Source organism: Lindgomyces ingoldianus (genome assembly GCF_010093535.1).
Source record: "Lindgomyces ingoldianus strain ATCC 200398 unplaced genomic scaffold BDR25scaffold_29, whole genome shotgun sequence".
Taxonomy (NCBI): domain Eukaryota; kingdom Fungi; phylum Ascomycota; class Dothideomycetes; order Pleosporales; family Lindgomycetaceae; genus Lindgomyces; species Lindgomyces ingoldianus.
In genome coordinates, this window is record NW_022985190.1 from 416687 (window position 1) to 429149 (window position 12463).

The 12463-nt window shown below is 49.9% G+C and overlaps 6 protein-coding genes across 6 annotated transcripts; 1 reads left to right on the plus strand and 5 right to left on the minus strand.

Annotated features, from left to right (window-relative positions):
• Window positions 1-69: 69 nt before the first annotated feature.
• Window positions 70-2107, minus strand: BDR25DRAFT_344857 (uncharacterized protein; the record flags this gene model as incomplete). Its single annotated transcript, XM_033693986.1, has 8 exons — window positions 1603-2107; window positions 1522-1553; window positions 1341-1470; window positions 866-1294; window positions 525-809; window positions 388-471; window positions 292-318; window positions 70-237 (listed from the first exon to the last, which is right to left on the minus strand). Exons 1-8 carry the CDS (start codon window positions 2071-2073, stop codon window positions 70-72), a joined length of 1626 nt encoding a protein of 541 aa, XP_033544315.1. The 5' UTR covers window positions 2074-2107.
• Window positions 2108-2335: 228 nt separating this feature from the next.
• Window positions 2336-3079, plus strand: BDR25DRAFT_62794 (uncharacterized protein). Its single transcript, XM_033698837.1, has 3 exons — window positions 2336-2491; window positions 2540-2725; window positions 2773-3079. The coding sequence occupies exons 1-3, from the start codon at window positions 2450-2452 to the stop codon at window positions 2944-2946; spliced, it is 402 nt and encodes a 133-aa protein (XP_033544316.1). The 5' UTR covers window positions 2336-2449; the 3' UTR covers window positions 2947-3079.
• A 173-nt stretch (window positions 3080-3252) lies between these two features.
• On the minus strand, window positions 3253-5988 carry BDR25DRAFT_358587 (uncharacterized protein; the record flags this gene model as incomplete). The annotated part of the gene is made up of 17 exons (XM_033695977.1): window positions 3253-3378; window positions 3416-3505; window positions 3577-3667; window positions 3696-3808; window positions 3870-3886; window positions 3939-4002; window positions 4064-4328; window positions 4355-4669; window positions 4842-4878; window positions 4928-5041; window positions 5098-5156; window positions 5194-5386; window positions 5410-5515; window positions 5566-5626; window positions 5685-5740; window positions 5779-5878; window positions 5903-5988. The coding sequence occupies 17 exons, from the start codon at window positions 5986-5988 to the stop codon at window positions 3253-3255; spliced, it is 1893 nt and encodes a 630-aa protein (XP_033544317.1).
• A 50-nt stretch (window positions 5989-6038) lies between these two features.
• Window positions 6039-7875, minus strand: BDR25DRAFT_291882 (para-nitrobenzyl esterase; the record flags this gene model as incomplete). The annotated part of the gene is made up of 2 exons (XM_033688622.1): window positions 6039-6689; window positions 6775-7875. 2 exons carry the CDS (start codon window positions 7873-7875, stop codon window positions 6039-6041), a joined length of 1752 nt encoding a protein of 583 aa, XP_033544318.1.
• Window positions 7876-8223: 348 nt separating this feature from the next.
• Window positions 8224-10663, minus strand: BDR25DRAFT_62810 (uncharacterized protein). Its single transcript, XM_033698839.1, has 3 exons — window positions 10297-10663; window positions 9961-10246; window positions 8224-9886 (listed from the first exon to the last, which is right to left on the minus strand). The coding sequence occupies exons 1-3, from the start codon at window positions 10440-10442 to the stop codon at window positions 8351-8353; spliced, it is 1968 nt and encodes a 655-aa protein (XP_033544319.1). The 5' UTR covers window positions 10443-10663; the 3' UTR covers window positions 8224-8350.
• A 500-nt stretch (window positions 10664-11163) lies between these two features.
• Window positions 11164-12462, minus strand: BDR25DRAFT_62808 (mitochondrial thiamine pyrophosphate carrier 1). The gene is made up of 3 exons (XM_033698838.1): window positions 12315-12462; window positions 12194-12246; window positions 11164-12134 (listed from the first exon to the last, which is right to left on the minus strand). Exons 1-3 carry the CDS (start codon window positions 12345-12347, stop codon window positions 11255-11257), a joined length of 966 nt encoding a protein of 321 aa, XP_033544320.1. The 5' UTR covers window positions 12348-12462; the 3' UTR covers window positions 11164-11254.
• Between the last annotated feature and the right edge of the window lies 1 nt (window position 12463).

Here is a 12463-nt window from a genome sequence, read left to right on the forward strand (position 1 = left end):
CATGCATAAACTGCCGCCACCCAGAAATACAGACGAATGATTATATTTGTACATCGCATGTCAACTTTATCAGAACTGGCAGGGTTTTTGACGACTATATCCTTCTCCAAATACACTCTGAAGTAACTCGGGTTCGCGGGAAATATACACGGTTCCTACTAGAAATAAAAATACTGCAGGCCAATAAGCAAACCAGAGCCATGCGGATTGGGGCAATTGGGGTAGGCTAAAGAACGCCTAAAGAACTCAGCAAGTGTGAAAAATTCTTAGACAGGGAATGTTTTGTCTTACAGTTACCGACGTAAAAGGGAGAAAGAGCTGGAAATATTAGCATGCCTAACTACAACTTGCAAGCACGTGTTGGGGGACATCATTAAAGAGACTTACCATAGTAATCCTTGTCAAGATGCTTATTTTATTTCCTTGGCGCGTCGCCTCCGCACTTTCTTTAAAAGCCGAGGCATTCACAAGCTTCAAATGATTAGTAACCTGCATTTGCATTTCCATGCTGTACAGGAACATACCCCATCTCGCATACTTTTGAAGAGTTCTAACTTTTGAGCCATGAGCTCATGCAAGACCCTTAATTCCGAAACTGACTCCCGGATAGATCCCAAATACTTTTGCCACCAGTTGTAAAGTATGACGCTCTCCACCTCATAAAGACTGCCATAGCTATCATAGTACTCATCCCATGCCCTTATCGTGCTAATGAGCTGATCTCTGAATAGACGTATCGTTGACTCCGCCTCGGTAAGCTCCGATGTCCTAGTCAACATAGGGTCATCAGGGAGCTTATATAACCGCTCCTTGTCGCAATTAGCGAGATGTGAATGTGACACTTAACAAGTGTTCGAGCACCAACATAGTACTTCAATCGTTCAACGAAGCAGTTGATCAGCGCCGTCCATTCCTCTCTGGCCTGAAATATCCTATGGGATTGCACCGCTAGCGCATACTGACGGGGATTCCAAACTGGATATTGAAGCCAAAGGGACCCACCAGAAGGAGCATCTAGGGGGCTGGTTGTATCTAAATAGGAATCACGACTTTGTTCGCTTTCAAAAAACGTGTCCACGAAACAGATAACAGAGTACAGGCGCTCATCAATACCAGTTAACAGGAATGAAGTCTGTGCCTCATAGTAGTAGGCCTCTTCATCGCCTGGTCGAGGTAATGGCAGCAACTTATGTGCTTGAAAATCGTCCTCTCCCTTTCTTCGGTTATCCAGACTAGGCGGCCCTTCCCGAAGAGCGAAATATGGTATATGAAACTCGATAGTATATGTCCCAGACTATACAATCAGCGCCGAATTACAGTCTTGGTGAAGTATTCCATACTAATGATATGCGAAACTGAGTTCGGGAAAGTAGATGGTTATGCAAGAACTTTCGTAGAATAGGTATCGAACGAGTCGGTGCAGTACCAATAATGGCCATAGCACAAGACGAAGTCATATGGGACACATATCTAGTATGCATAAGCAAAGTTTTTAGGATAATCAATTTCCCTAAAACACACAAAGTTCGTCTCTCTGCACCATTGAGTCGTCTCTAGAGTAATATTAGAGCAAAACTTGATGGCAAAGAGGTTTGCGCTTACATTTTCGGTCAGTCTCTGCACCAACTGACACAAGTCTAATTCCTCCGTAGATACATTAGTCCCTTGGGGAGGGTATCTGAGGTACGCATCGGAGTCCCAGTGACGTGTTGTTGTAGAGGTGTCTATTGGGTCGCGTCTTTCATCTAGAATTATTATGCTTGGGGTAGGTCTAGTGGATAGTGCGCCTTGATTAAGATCGGCGAAGTCTGCACTGGAGAGGTAGCTGCGCAAGGCCGAGAAGCGAAACTTGCCTGGTGGTTCGAGGCGATCCTTCGAGTATTTCAGTAATGTCTCAATAAAGTTATCCTTATCGCCCCTTTCCAAATACTCGAACAAAGAAACACCACTTGGAAATGCCAGTCGATCCTCGCGCCCATCCTCTGCAATATACAACCCTTCTGCCCTTTGTCGGCTGTACTTCTCCTCCCATACGCTGTTCAAAGCGCCACTTTGACGCTTAACGGTGCCCATAAATGAGGTATTACCCAAGTTAGTAAAACTACAGTCCTATATAATCGAGATTTAATTGGGATTATTTTGGGAGAAGTAGATGTTTATATGCGAAAGACGAAGAGGAGAATATGCCTCGCAACCAAATCAGGCTTAGGGCTCTGCAGGGATTGCGCCAGTAGGCACCAGACACGTTTGCAGGACCTTCACCGGTCGGGGATAATTCCTGCACCTGAGCGTATATACAATGAAAAAGCTATTACCCGTGGTGTTCCGGATGCCCTCTTGACGTACAGCACATAAAATTAATGCAAGCACAAGTAACGCGGGCGCTTTCGTTGATCAGAAACAGCTAAATCAATCTACCACTTCGTCTACCTCTCTTATATAATTTTCAATGGCGATATGGCCTCAGTCTTGCCCTGTTATATGGACCTGTGTATGAAAACTCTCACAACTAATCGGAGATAGTGTCTCACAATGTTAGTGCAATGGAAACTGCAACCAAACAAATTCCGTGGATGTGGAAGAATGCCAGAATGAGAAGTGCAAACACACCAAATGTGCACAATGCAAAGCAAGCACAATAGTGACAGAGCATTTGACTCTACCACTAAAACCTTGCTTTTTTGAACCGAAGATGTTGAGCCCGCCGAATGACTTGTGGATATGCGTAAGCCATCAACGCTGATCAAATGCTCGAAAGCTAACAAAACGGAGTGTGAATGTGGTACTACGAACTTGATAGAACTTTCGCCAAGGAGTTGTCCAATATGTGCACACGCTCGGTGCGGTAATTGTCCACCCTCGGCGTCCAACAATGTTGGCAAGGTAGGGCTGCGTTCTATGCCCATGGTTTCCTTTCCTACTATACTTTTGAGGGGGTTTCCTTAGAATAGGAGTTAGTTAGGAATATAGGTGTTTTTCTTTTTCGAGTAGTAGTTCTTCTCTGAACTTCGTGGTGGTTGTGCTCCATCTCTCGTCTTACCTGTAATGAAGCTAGAGCCACAAAGGGATTCACGCTAAAACCATTTTCTTAAACAATATACAGTGGTGTCCTTATGATGCTCCTCTGTTTGCAGTAGTCACGCATTGCTCACACGATAGTCGTATGCGTCGCACGATGGTCTCATGTTGCCGGGACTTACCCCTTTTTGCATATATATATAGACACCTAGGTACACTCCTTTAGCAATCAACTCAGCTCCTCATCTCTGCTCCTACCAAAAGCTTCACATCCTTACTATCTGCATTGACTTCTCGCAGATGACATCCTGGCCCTTGCTGTCCAAAAAGTGCTGACATCATAACTGCGGCACAGTCACGCTGCCGGGTCAATGACATGGCTGCTATCCATCTGCACGACTATCTTAAGTCCAGTATTATCGCCTTGCATAGTTGACTTACTAGTGACAAGGGTGCGGCTCGTGAGACCTAAAATAGATGTGAACAGCTGTGGGGCGTACATGCTGAGCCTGGATTTTTAGTTGTAAATAAATTCTGTAGCATTATTGGCTACATAACTACCATAGTCCCAAATTTGAAATTCAGTATATTCAGTCGGCAACTGGTGGTGGTAAGAGCAGGGACTGCGCTAAACACGAAAAGAGAGTCCCTGGATAGAGAATACCCCAGATTGTCACAGAACACCGAACATGACTAGGATAGAGTTAATCTGCTGCACTTCTTCCTGGGATCTAGGAGAGGGTTTAGAGGATGCATGATTCTGCTCTGAATTGCTAATAATTGTCATGTTCTACATTCGATGATAAGAAGCAGTATTTTCGTACTGTCTAGAGCCGTCCTAGGTCTGCCACATATGAAATGAATTTTGCTAAAAGTTTCGGAAATAACTAGGCAAAGTCTTCTTGAATTCCCAGATTGACATCGGCATATGATGGGTTCGATTTGGGCTAGAATCCGGACGAAGCTTCTTATGAAACGCGGCGACTACGTCTCCCATCGTATGCGCGACGTGACATGGGAGACCGATAGCATGGGGTCAGGATACCAAGGGTAGGGTTAATCCGTCGCGTCTATGAAAGTTGCGAGACGGTGAAAGCTGATCTTCGTAGGCACGAAGTAGTCGACGCGGAGTAACTGCTTCAAAATTGATTATATGGTAAGTGAGATGGCGAGTACGCTCGTCAGCAGTGTCTATTGAGATTTTAATGATTGCAGTTGATAAGTAGACTATCTCGGATAGTGGTAATTGATGCACTGCAGCTGAATGACTCTTGATAAGTAGACTATCTCGGATAGTGGTAATTGATGCACTGCAGCTGAATGACTCTTGAGGGACTGATTGTAGACGAGGCGCTGAGCGAAGTGAAAGCCCATTGGCACAAACTGTGAGCGAGGCTGATCTGTAACATCATAAGCGCAAGCGAAGAAATTCCGTCGGTAAGGAGGACCGTACCAAGCAAGAATGTCCACTCTTTCCTCCACGCCTATAGCGCGGCTTGTTGTTCTAGGAAGGTCGGCAGTTGAGCTGCAGCTCCTATAAATCATCTGGTATGAATGAACTTCTAATACAATTCTTAACTCAAAATTCGTAGCATGATCCGAGCCTGGGATAAGCCGGCACCTTCCGATATCTCCCCCGTCTGGTATAGCTCTTTGGCAGGTTCTGACACATTAACTGCAGATGTCAGAGAGTTTCGGGTTCAAATAAAGGGGTTGTTTATTGAAGGTGAACAAGACAAAGATGGTTCCAAACACACAAGCGATCAATGTCTTGCTTACTTAAGGTCTTTTAACAAGCTTCTGCTTCATATACAAAAGTCTACTGGCAATACTGTGCTGAAAAGCGAAGCCACTCAGCAACTAGTTGTCAGTGCTAACGGAATCTGCCCGATGGTTATTAGCCACATACCGGGCACCAAAGACGCTTGGAAGAATTCAATGGGCTGTAGCACACCAAGCATTGCGGTAGACAGTAACGGATTCGCCTCTCTGAACAGCTTCGGGGCTAGGTGCGACACAAGATCTTGAGAATAGTGCCGCACGGCAATTAGGTAGCACGCGCTTAGAAGGAGCGGAGACTTCCGTACGTCTTCGAAAAGAGTATCCGTCGGAGTCGGTGGGTTAAATGATACCCACCGCTAATAGTTACCCTAAAACAGCGCAAATAAACTCAACGTATCCTGTTCGTTAATCAACTGTTTTAAGACTAGGCTGTCAGATAAGCCTCGGGGTGGCGTATTCGCTGTAGTCTGATCTCTAGGTAGGAAGCCAGACTTAGTAGTCACTTCGCGGAGCAAAAATAAGGGTTCTAGGCCCTCTTTAGTACTCCATTTTCTAAGCTCGGCCTGAGTGATAGGTTCGTCCTGATCTGGAGGCTGTTTCCGAGTCGACTCGCCTGCCACAGTTTTGAAGACTCCAGATCATCCAATCTTTGGACAACAGTGCTCACAGTCTGCTCAGGTCGTTCATATTCAGTTACTGAGGTGAGATAAGACGACTAGCGATTATAAATATGGGCGAACCTACCCTCAAGACTCAGATTGGCACTTGCAGGCACTCCATTGCCTGGCCCAGCTCGATGCACTTGAACACGACTGGTGCTGCTTTGCTCATTCAAAAGACCACGTCTGACTTATTTTTTCACACCTAGGACATGTTCTTCCGACTGTCGACTGGTAACATCGACCGCACGCCGTAAATGCTTTGGAGGCACGACCCCGGTCTGGAGGCACTGGGAACTGGCTTACGCATAATACATACCGATAATGCGGCGCACCCCAAGGGTGGCATGAGTGTGTTAAGAAACACGCAAATGACAGGTATTTGATGACAACGGGTCCTGATTGAGGTTTGAGCCTGGCTAAGGGTGATGTCGCCGTGACACTAGGCCAGCTTTAGATAGATAGCGCTATCCTCAGGTCTTTTCGATCTATGAATAGCCAAATTCGCATTTTCTTGTCCGTTAAACATGCACCTTATAATTTTAACTACATATTGGCGGGTTCCGTCAATCTTTCTCCCTATAACTTCGCTCCTACTCCCACCTCTACCCTCTCCTCATCCGCCCTAACCCCCTGCAACGCCTCGACAAGCACCCACAACCTATGCGCCCCAATCTTCCTCAACACCTTCCCCCTGCCCTCCCTAAACCTCTCATCATAAACCCCCTCCCTCAAAACCTCAACGTCCTGGTCCCCAAAAACCGTGACTACATCCTCACTCCCCCACCCCTCTCCCCTTATAATCCTAATAAAATACTCGGCCATCATCTGCGCAGACTTTTTGCTAAGCACAGGGAGGTGGAGGTTGTAGTTTTGGAGAAGAAATGCGACGTCGAGTTCGTGGCTGCTAAGGCCGTGGAATGGGCCTGGGAAGGGGTTTGTGGCGTGGAAGTGGTAGCGGTAGGATTTGGCTACACTGGGGGATGAGGGTGAAGGGAATGGAAAGGCTTTCCAGCCGGTGTGGACGCAAAGAGATGGGAGGTAGAAACGGAGTTCTGTGCAAAGGGTAAGGAGACCTCTCTTTTGAGAGGAGAGAGAAGAGGTGGGGAGGAGGTTGTAGGCCGATAGTAGGGAGTGCGTTTCAGAAGGGGAGAGGTGTTGTTTGCAGAGGGCGTAGAGGGTGGGGAGGGATTTGGGGTTGTCGAGGATGCGGGCTTTGAGGACGGTGCCCTGGTTGATATATGGATCAGCGACGAATTGCTGGTAGAGAAATAAGAGGAAGAGTGGCGGAGAAATGGAGAAAAAACAGACATACATCATGCGCCGTATCTCCGACTACAAACTCCCTACACCACCTCGGTTTATGAATGCCCTCTCTCCCTCCAGCCAAAATATCCAACGTCACTCCCCCCTTCAACCACACCCCATCCACACACCCACAGAAATGCTGTGCAAGCGGCAACTTCTCGCACATTTCCTCCCACGGCATTTCCCTCAACCTCTTCACTCTCTCCTCCTTCCCCAACCTCCCATCCAGTCCAAGATACCTAAGCTGATCAGCATACATCCTATTCTGCCATCCCATCCCCCTCGGTTTCCTCAACGTCACATCCCCCGACATAACCCCGACCCTCTCAAACAACCTCTCCCCCTCCCCCTCTCCCGCATTTCCCCCTCTCCACAACAATGTACTCAATGCAATCGCACCTGCACTCTCCCCCATCGCGGTAACATTCCGCGGATCGCCTCCAAATCCCCTAATACACCTTTTAACCCACCTGCATCCATTCACTAAATCCTTATACCCATAATTCCCCGCAGCCCCAACCTCACTACTCGCCAGAAACCCGAATATGCCTACGCGGTAGTTGAGTGCGACACCGATGATCGGTTTTCCAATTTCTGCGGCATGGGAGACAAGGGAGGAGAGTGAGTATTGTGGCCAGGAGTTTGAACCCATGGAAAGAGCGCCGCCATGGACCCAGATGAGGACGGGCAAACCTGGCTCTGGTCCCCCTCCTTTAATTCCATTCAGATTTGAGGATAGAGCGCAGAGTGGTACGGTGACATTTGCATGCAAACACTCAAACTCATCAAATCTCTCCGTCTCCCCCTGGCCTTCTTCCGTCTTCAACGTGTGAGGGCCGACGAGTGTGAGATCCCAGGCCTGGGCACCCAGTTTTTGTGGGCACGAGGGTCCGAAGTGAGTTGCATCGTATACAGCCCCGCTGCTATCGTTGGGAGTTAACGTAGTTATGGGGATGGAATCTTGCCATCGGCTTGGTATGATCGCATATTTGAGGCCGCGAAATTGGATGGTGGATGTGGATTCTGAGATTTTCCCGCGAAGGGTGCATGATAGCGTGGGGTGGTGCAGGAGATCTGGAGGTTGGAATTGGAATGGAGACGGAGACATGGGGTGGGAATGGGAATGGAATAAGTGAGTTAGGGTTGGATGACTCGTGGCCAATCAGAGGAGAGACAGAAAAGGAGAAGTAGGGAATGGATTGGGTTGGATTTGAGATAAACACAAGACATGGAGGCGCATTAATGTTAATGTACATGTGGGGCAATGAGCGGGGTAAGAATTGCCGATGCAGATCGAATTCCAGGCTTACGATATTGAAAACCATTTAGCTTGCAAAGGAGAAGAAAATAATGGATATAGAATTGTGATGGTGGTACAAAGCCCGTATGGTTAATGCTGGGGATATCTTGCCATGAACTTATCACTGAGACTAGTGTGAGTGGAACTAGACTGTCATTCGTAAACATCGTAACCGTCGTAAAATCCATACCTGCCTAGGACTGCTTTTCATCTTCATTTTTTGTTCACTCATTCGTCTCAAGCAGAAATACTCATAAGCCGAAAATTTCACACCCAGTCAGGTTTAGTCCTCATCCTCCTCCTCGCCCAACTCCACCCCAAACTCGGCGCAAACGTCCCATCGGTCCCCCTTAGCACTCCTACTCACATACTTGGTGAACCTCAAAACACCTCTATCCCTTAAGACAATGCCGACATTGTTCCAACCTGCGGGCTGCGAAAACAGCACGCCATCATCTTCGTCATCACCTGCGCTTCTATAAACAGCAGGATCCGCTTTCGTTTTTCGACGTTGTCCTGCCCCAGTATGTGTTGCTGGGTCAGGGGCGCCGCCGCTAGCGGTGTTATTGTCATCTTCTTCGCCTGCCATGTACATTTCGTAGCCTCCTACTTCTTCGTCTTCTTGCGTCGTCGGGTCTGCCGCAGATGTTGAAGCTTTAGCTTTTCCGTTGCTGCTAGCGGCCGACCCGTTATGTTGTGCGCGAGCAGTCGTATCGTCTGCCTCTTCCTCTTCCTCTTCTTCTTCTACTTCTTCATCCTCACCCCACCCCTTGGACGGCGTGATGCCAAGACATACTTCTAATTGCGGGTCTTCCTCTTCGTAGGCAGTAGCAAGCGTATAGTCCATACCACGTCTGAATCGACGGGCGTAAATATTGCTCTTGGTCAGTGTGATACCGGTGACAAGCGATATCCATTTGGTAAACGCTGGGTGCGGGAATAGAATATCGACTAGGTCATCGTACGGAGTCAACTTCTCGGTATCGGGGTATGGTATGGTAGGAGGAACCGGATTTACTGCCATTCGGTAGAGAAATCGGTGCTTATGCGGAGGTCGTGCAACGCCCACCTTCGATGCCTTGTAAAAAGGGTTGGTTGGGAGGGTAGGCTCCGCTTCGAGATCCTTCGACTCAATGTATTCGCGCAGACGAGCCGAAAACTTAGGGGACAGAAATTCAGCTAAGCGTAGAGAAGATTCGTCTGAAAACATGCCGGCAAGCTCTTCTACAGTATCAGGGGTGAGATACTGCGGATTCATGTACTTGATAAGGAAATCAAACTCATCGGCGGTCAGTTCCTCCTCTTCTTTATTCACATTATCTTCCCAGTGAGGATTCTCGACCCAGTGCGGTTGTGGCTGGTCGAAGACATCCGCTTTACCACCCTGCAATTGCGCGAGAGAACTGCGTTCCGCAAGCTTCTCTTCCAGACCTTCCTCGTAACCTACCTCGCCTTCTTGGGGGATGTGGAACCACCCGGAAATGGCCATTCGAACACGGCCTCCATCATCCTCTTCCGGCTCACCTGGACCTCTCCTGTATACCTCTTCGACGTCATGGAAGCTCTCCCCCGGCGTCACCGTGAAGAAGGAAAGCTGATTCCATGCCGGCGGGATCGTAACGGAGATATCCGGCTCAGGCACTTTGACATCATCGCCATCGGGTGTCTTCAGGTCCCGTGTGGGAAATAGACGGAGCGCGCCACCCCACTCGGGCTTCCAGGGGCGGTCGGGATCGAGGAGATAGAGGATCCAGCTCACGCGCCGACTTCCAATGACGTCGTCGTGACACAGCAAGTGGCAGCCAGGTGTGTAGACATTCTAGACATGGTCAGCTCCCGTATCCGCCGACGTCCAGCACGTATATGCGTATAATGTATATTTGCGCAGCGTACCACAGCCATGTCCGTCTTCACTCCGCTCAAGGGCCCGGAGCCGGTTATTGAGGACAGGTATTTGCGGAAGGCCGACGAGTACAGCGAGTCGCGAAGCTGCAGGAGCGAGGGCAGGCGGCGGAGGGCAGCATCGTCGAGCCCATCGAGGTTCGCGAGATCGCCAGACTGGTGGATCTTGTAGATGTCCGTCTCCTTCGGCGTGAAGGAAATGTTTTTGCGAATCTCGTTGCGCACATTGCGGAGGAGGGTGTCGTCGACAAGGTGCTGGATCACCGCGTGCTTGTACCTAGACACTTCAGTCAGAGGAAAAGCTGTATGGTATAGAAGTGCACGTACGGCTGCGAGGTGGCGTAGAAGTCGGTATACTGCTGCAGCACCTTAGCGTCGAACAATCCCTTCCGAAAGTTGCTTTGGGCTTCCGTGTCCGAGATAGCACGCTTCTTAGAACTGCCATTGGCAGCCGCCTCGTTCTTTCGCTTCATTGTAGCTGGACAGGAAGTGTGGGAGAGGAGCTGGAGCTAGATAAATATTGAAATTTTCTGTGCGGAGCATTGACGACGGGATCACTCCACTATGGCCCCTCCGCAGAGGTGCCGGTCGACTTTCCTTGTTTCCCCACCCCTCATGACACTTCTTGCGTTCGCATCCAACATAACGCCATTAATGTTCTGAACGCCTTGGGCACGGAAGCACGGATCGAAGGCTGTTCTTGAGGTGGTGGCAGAGAATAGACTTTTGCGCCGAGGAGCATGAGCTCCGGTTGGGTGAGTCTCGCGGCTGCATGCTTCCTATACATCACCTAGCGGCGGTGACGGCTGCTTGCATTCACCTATATCAAAGCCAATCGCTCTAATCATCGTTCCTGCGATATGGCCTCTCTCGTCCTCTGGCCTCTGTCCAACGCCTGTTCGCTACTTGATCTTGTCACCTGACGTGGAATAGGAGACGCTCACACAGGACAGAAATTTTCATCCTGTTGACGTTCTTACTGACTCCAGCAAGAACTTTGCCAGATAGAGTCCACCCTAGTTGTGTTCCACGTTTTGGTGGTAAAATACTGTACAGCATGCTCACGTCTGGCGCGTGGTATGTTAGCAGGGCAGACTTGATCATTCAAGCATCTTGCTGGAAGAAGGCAGAACATCAACAGGATACCACTTTCTGTCATACATTGCCCCCCCCATCGTGTTCCAAATTAAGTGATTAGGATGCAGTAGAGCTGCCAAAAGAAAATAGCTCGAACGCCGATCCATGCACGCCACAGGTCGGCCACAAACACAACCACAGCCACGCCTCACTCTTCACCGAGCGTCTCCATAGCCAGCAAGATAGCCATGGCTTGTTCATAAGTCCACATGGTCACCGCGCTGGCTGGAGCAGCCTTCAGCAGACTGACCGTCAGCCCCCGGTACATCCCCCTCCTCCCCTCGATCTTCCAAATTTGAAGGAGAGTGCTTGCGACTCCGTTGTATAAGGGTATGTTCCGGTGGACATACCTGGACCGCATCGGGCCTTGAACCTGCAGTCTTTTGCGTGTTGTGTCGAGCGGGTAGACGGCGGTCTTGGAGAGGACGCTCGCGATGACTCCAGCGACGGCATCCGACGTTCCGAAGGGCATTGGAATGGGCGAGTTGGACAGAATGGGCTTCAGTACCTCGTAGCTAGCGAAGAAGAGTCCCATGTATGGCACGATCTGGCTCACGCCCGCTCCGAGGCCGCGGAAGAAGCCCCCCGGTCCCTCATGTTCCGCAATGTGTCGGACCGACGCCGCGATGGAGGGATAGACGCGGTCGCACCCTTGAGCAGCAAAACGCGTACGGAGAAGGTCGAGGGGGTAGGTGAGGGTGGTTGCGCAAGCACCGGCAGTCGCTCCACTTATAAACGAGTTGGCAGGGCTTGGCAGCTTGTACGGCTGGGGAATCGCGTCAAGAAGGTGTGAACAGTACGTGTAGGCCGAGAACTGGAGGCCGCCATAGGCGAGGTACAGGCCCTCGGCGGGGATGTTGCCCTTCCAGAGCCCAGTGAGCCCCTCCTCGCGGAGGATGTGCTTGAGGGTGCCGAGGGTGCCTTTGTAGACGGGCCCAGTGACACCGCGGACACTGAGGGGGTCAGAGAGCGAGTGCACCTGGAGCTGGAGGCGGATCTTGATGACGTCGAGGGGAGCGATCACGAAGCTGCGCGCGAGGCATCGTCAGAGGAGGAGTACTTCTGGCATGTTTGGGAGCGCTCCTACCGCGACACGAGGCCTGCGACGGCGCCTGCAACAGCCACCTGCTGCTGTGAGCCCTAAAAAGAAAGCCAGTCAGCTCGACTTATCGAAGAGAGAGACGTGCTAGTGGGGGGGTTGCTGTTACCTCATCCTTCAGCTGGACGACTCCGCCAGACATGCACCCAACGCCTCTCGTGCGGAGTACCTCTGTGTGGGCAAGACACAGCCGGATAGTCCGATGTGGTGACGAGAATATATAGGCAGCCCGGCAGCCCGGTTGTCGTGTTTGAGACC

Coding starts and splice junctions, on each gene's coding strand:
- BDR25DRAFT_62794 (XM_033698837.1), top strand. CDS start 2,450: ATGGCGATATGGCCTCAGTCTTGCCCTGTTATATGGACCTGT. Junction 2,492..2,539: donor GCCCTGTTATATGGACCTGT/GTATGAAAACTC, acceptor TCACAATGTTAG/TGCAATGGAAACTGCAACCA. Junction 2,726..2,772: donor CGAATGACTTGTGGATATGC/GTAAGCCATCAA, acceptor AACAAAACGGAG/TGTGAATGTGGTACTACGAA.
- BDR25DRAFT_62810 (XM_033698839.1), bottom strand. CDS start 10,442: ATGAAGCGAAAGAACGAGGCGGCTGCCAATGGCAGTTCTAAGAAGCGT. Junction 10,247..10,296: donor TTCTACGCCACCTCGCAGCC/GTACGTGCACTT, acceptor TGAAGTGTCTAG/GTACAAGCACGCGGTGATCC. Junction 9,887..9,960: donor TGAAGACGGACATGGCTGTG/GTACGCTGCGCA, acceptor GACCATGTCTAG/AATGTCTACACACCTGGCTG.
- BDR25DRAFT_62808 (XM_033698838.1), bottom strand. CDS start 12,347: ATGTCTGGCGGAGTCGTCCAGCTGAAGGATGAG. Junction 12,247..12,314: donor TCGTCCAGCTGAAGGATGAG/GTAACAGCAACC, acceptor CTTTCTTTTTAG/GGCTCACAGCAGCAGGTGGC. Junction 12,135..12,193: donor GTCGCAGGCCTCGTGTCGCG/GTAGGAGCGCTC, acceptor CCTCGCGCGCAG/CTTCGTGATCGCTCCCCTCG.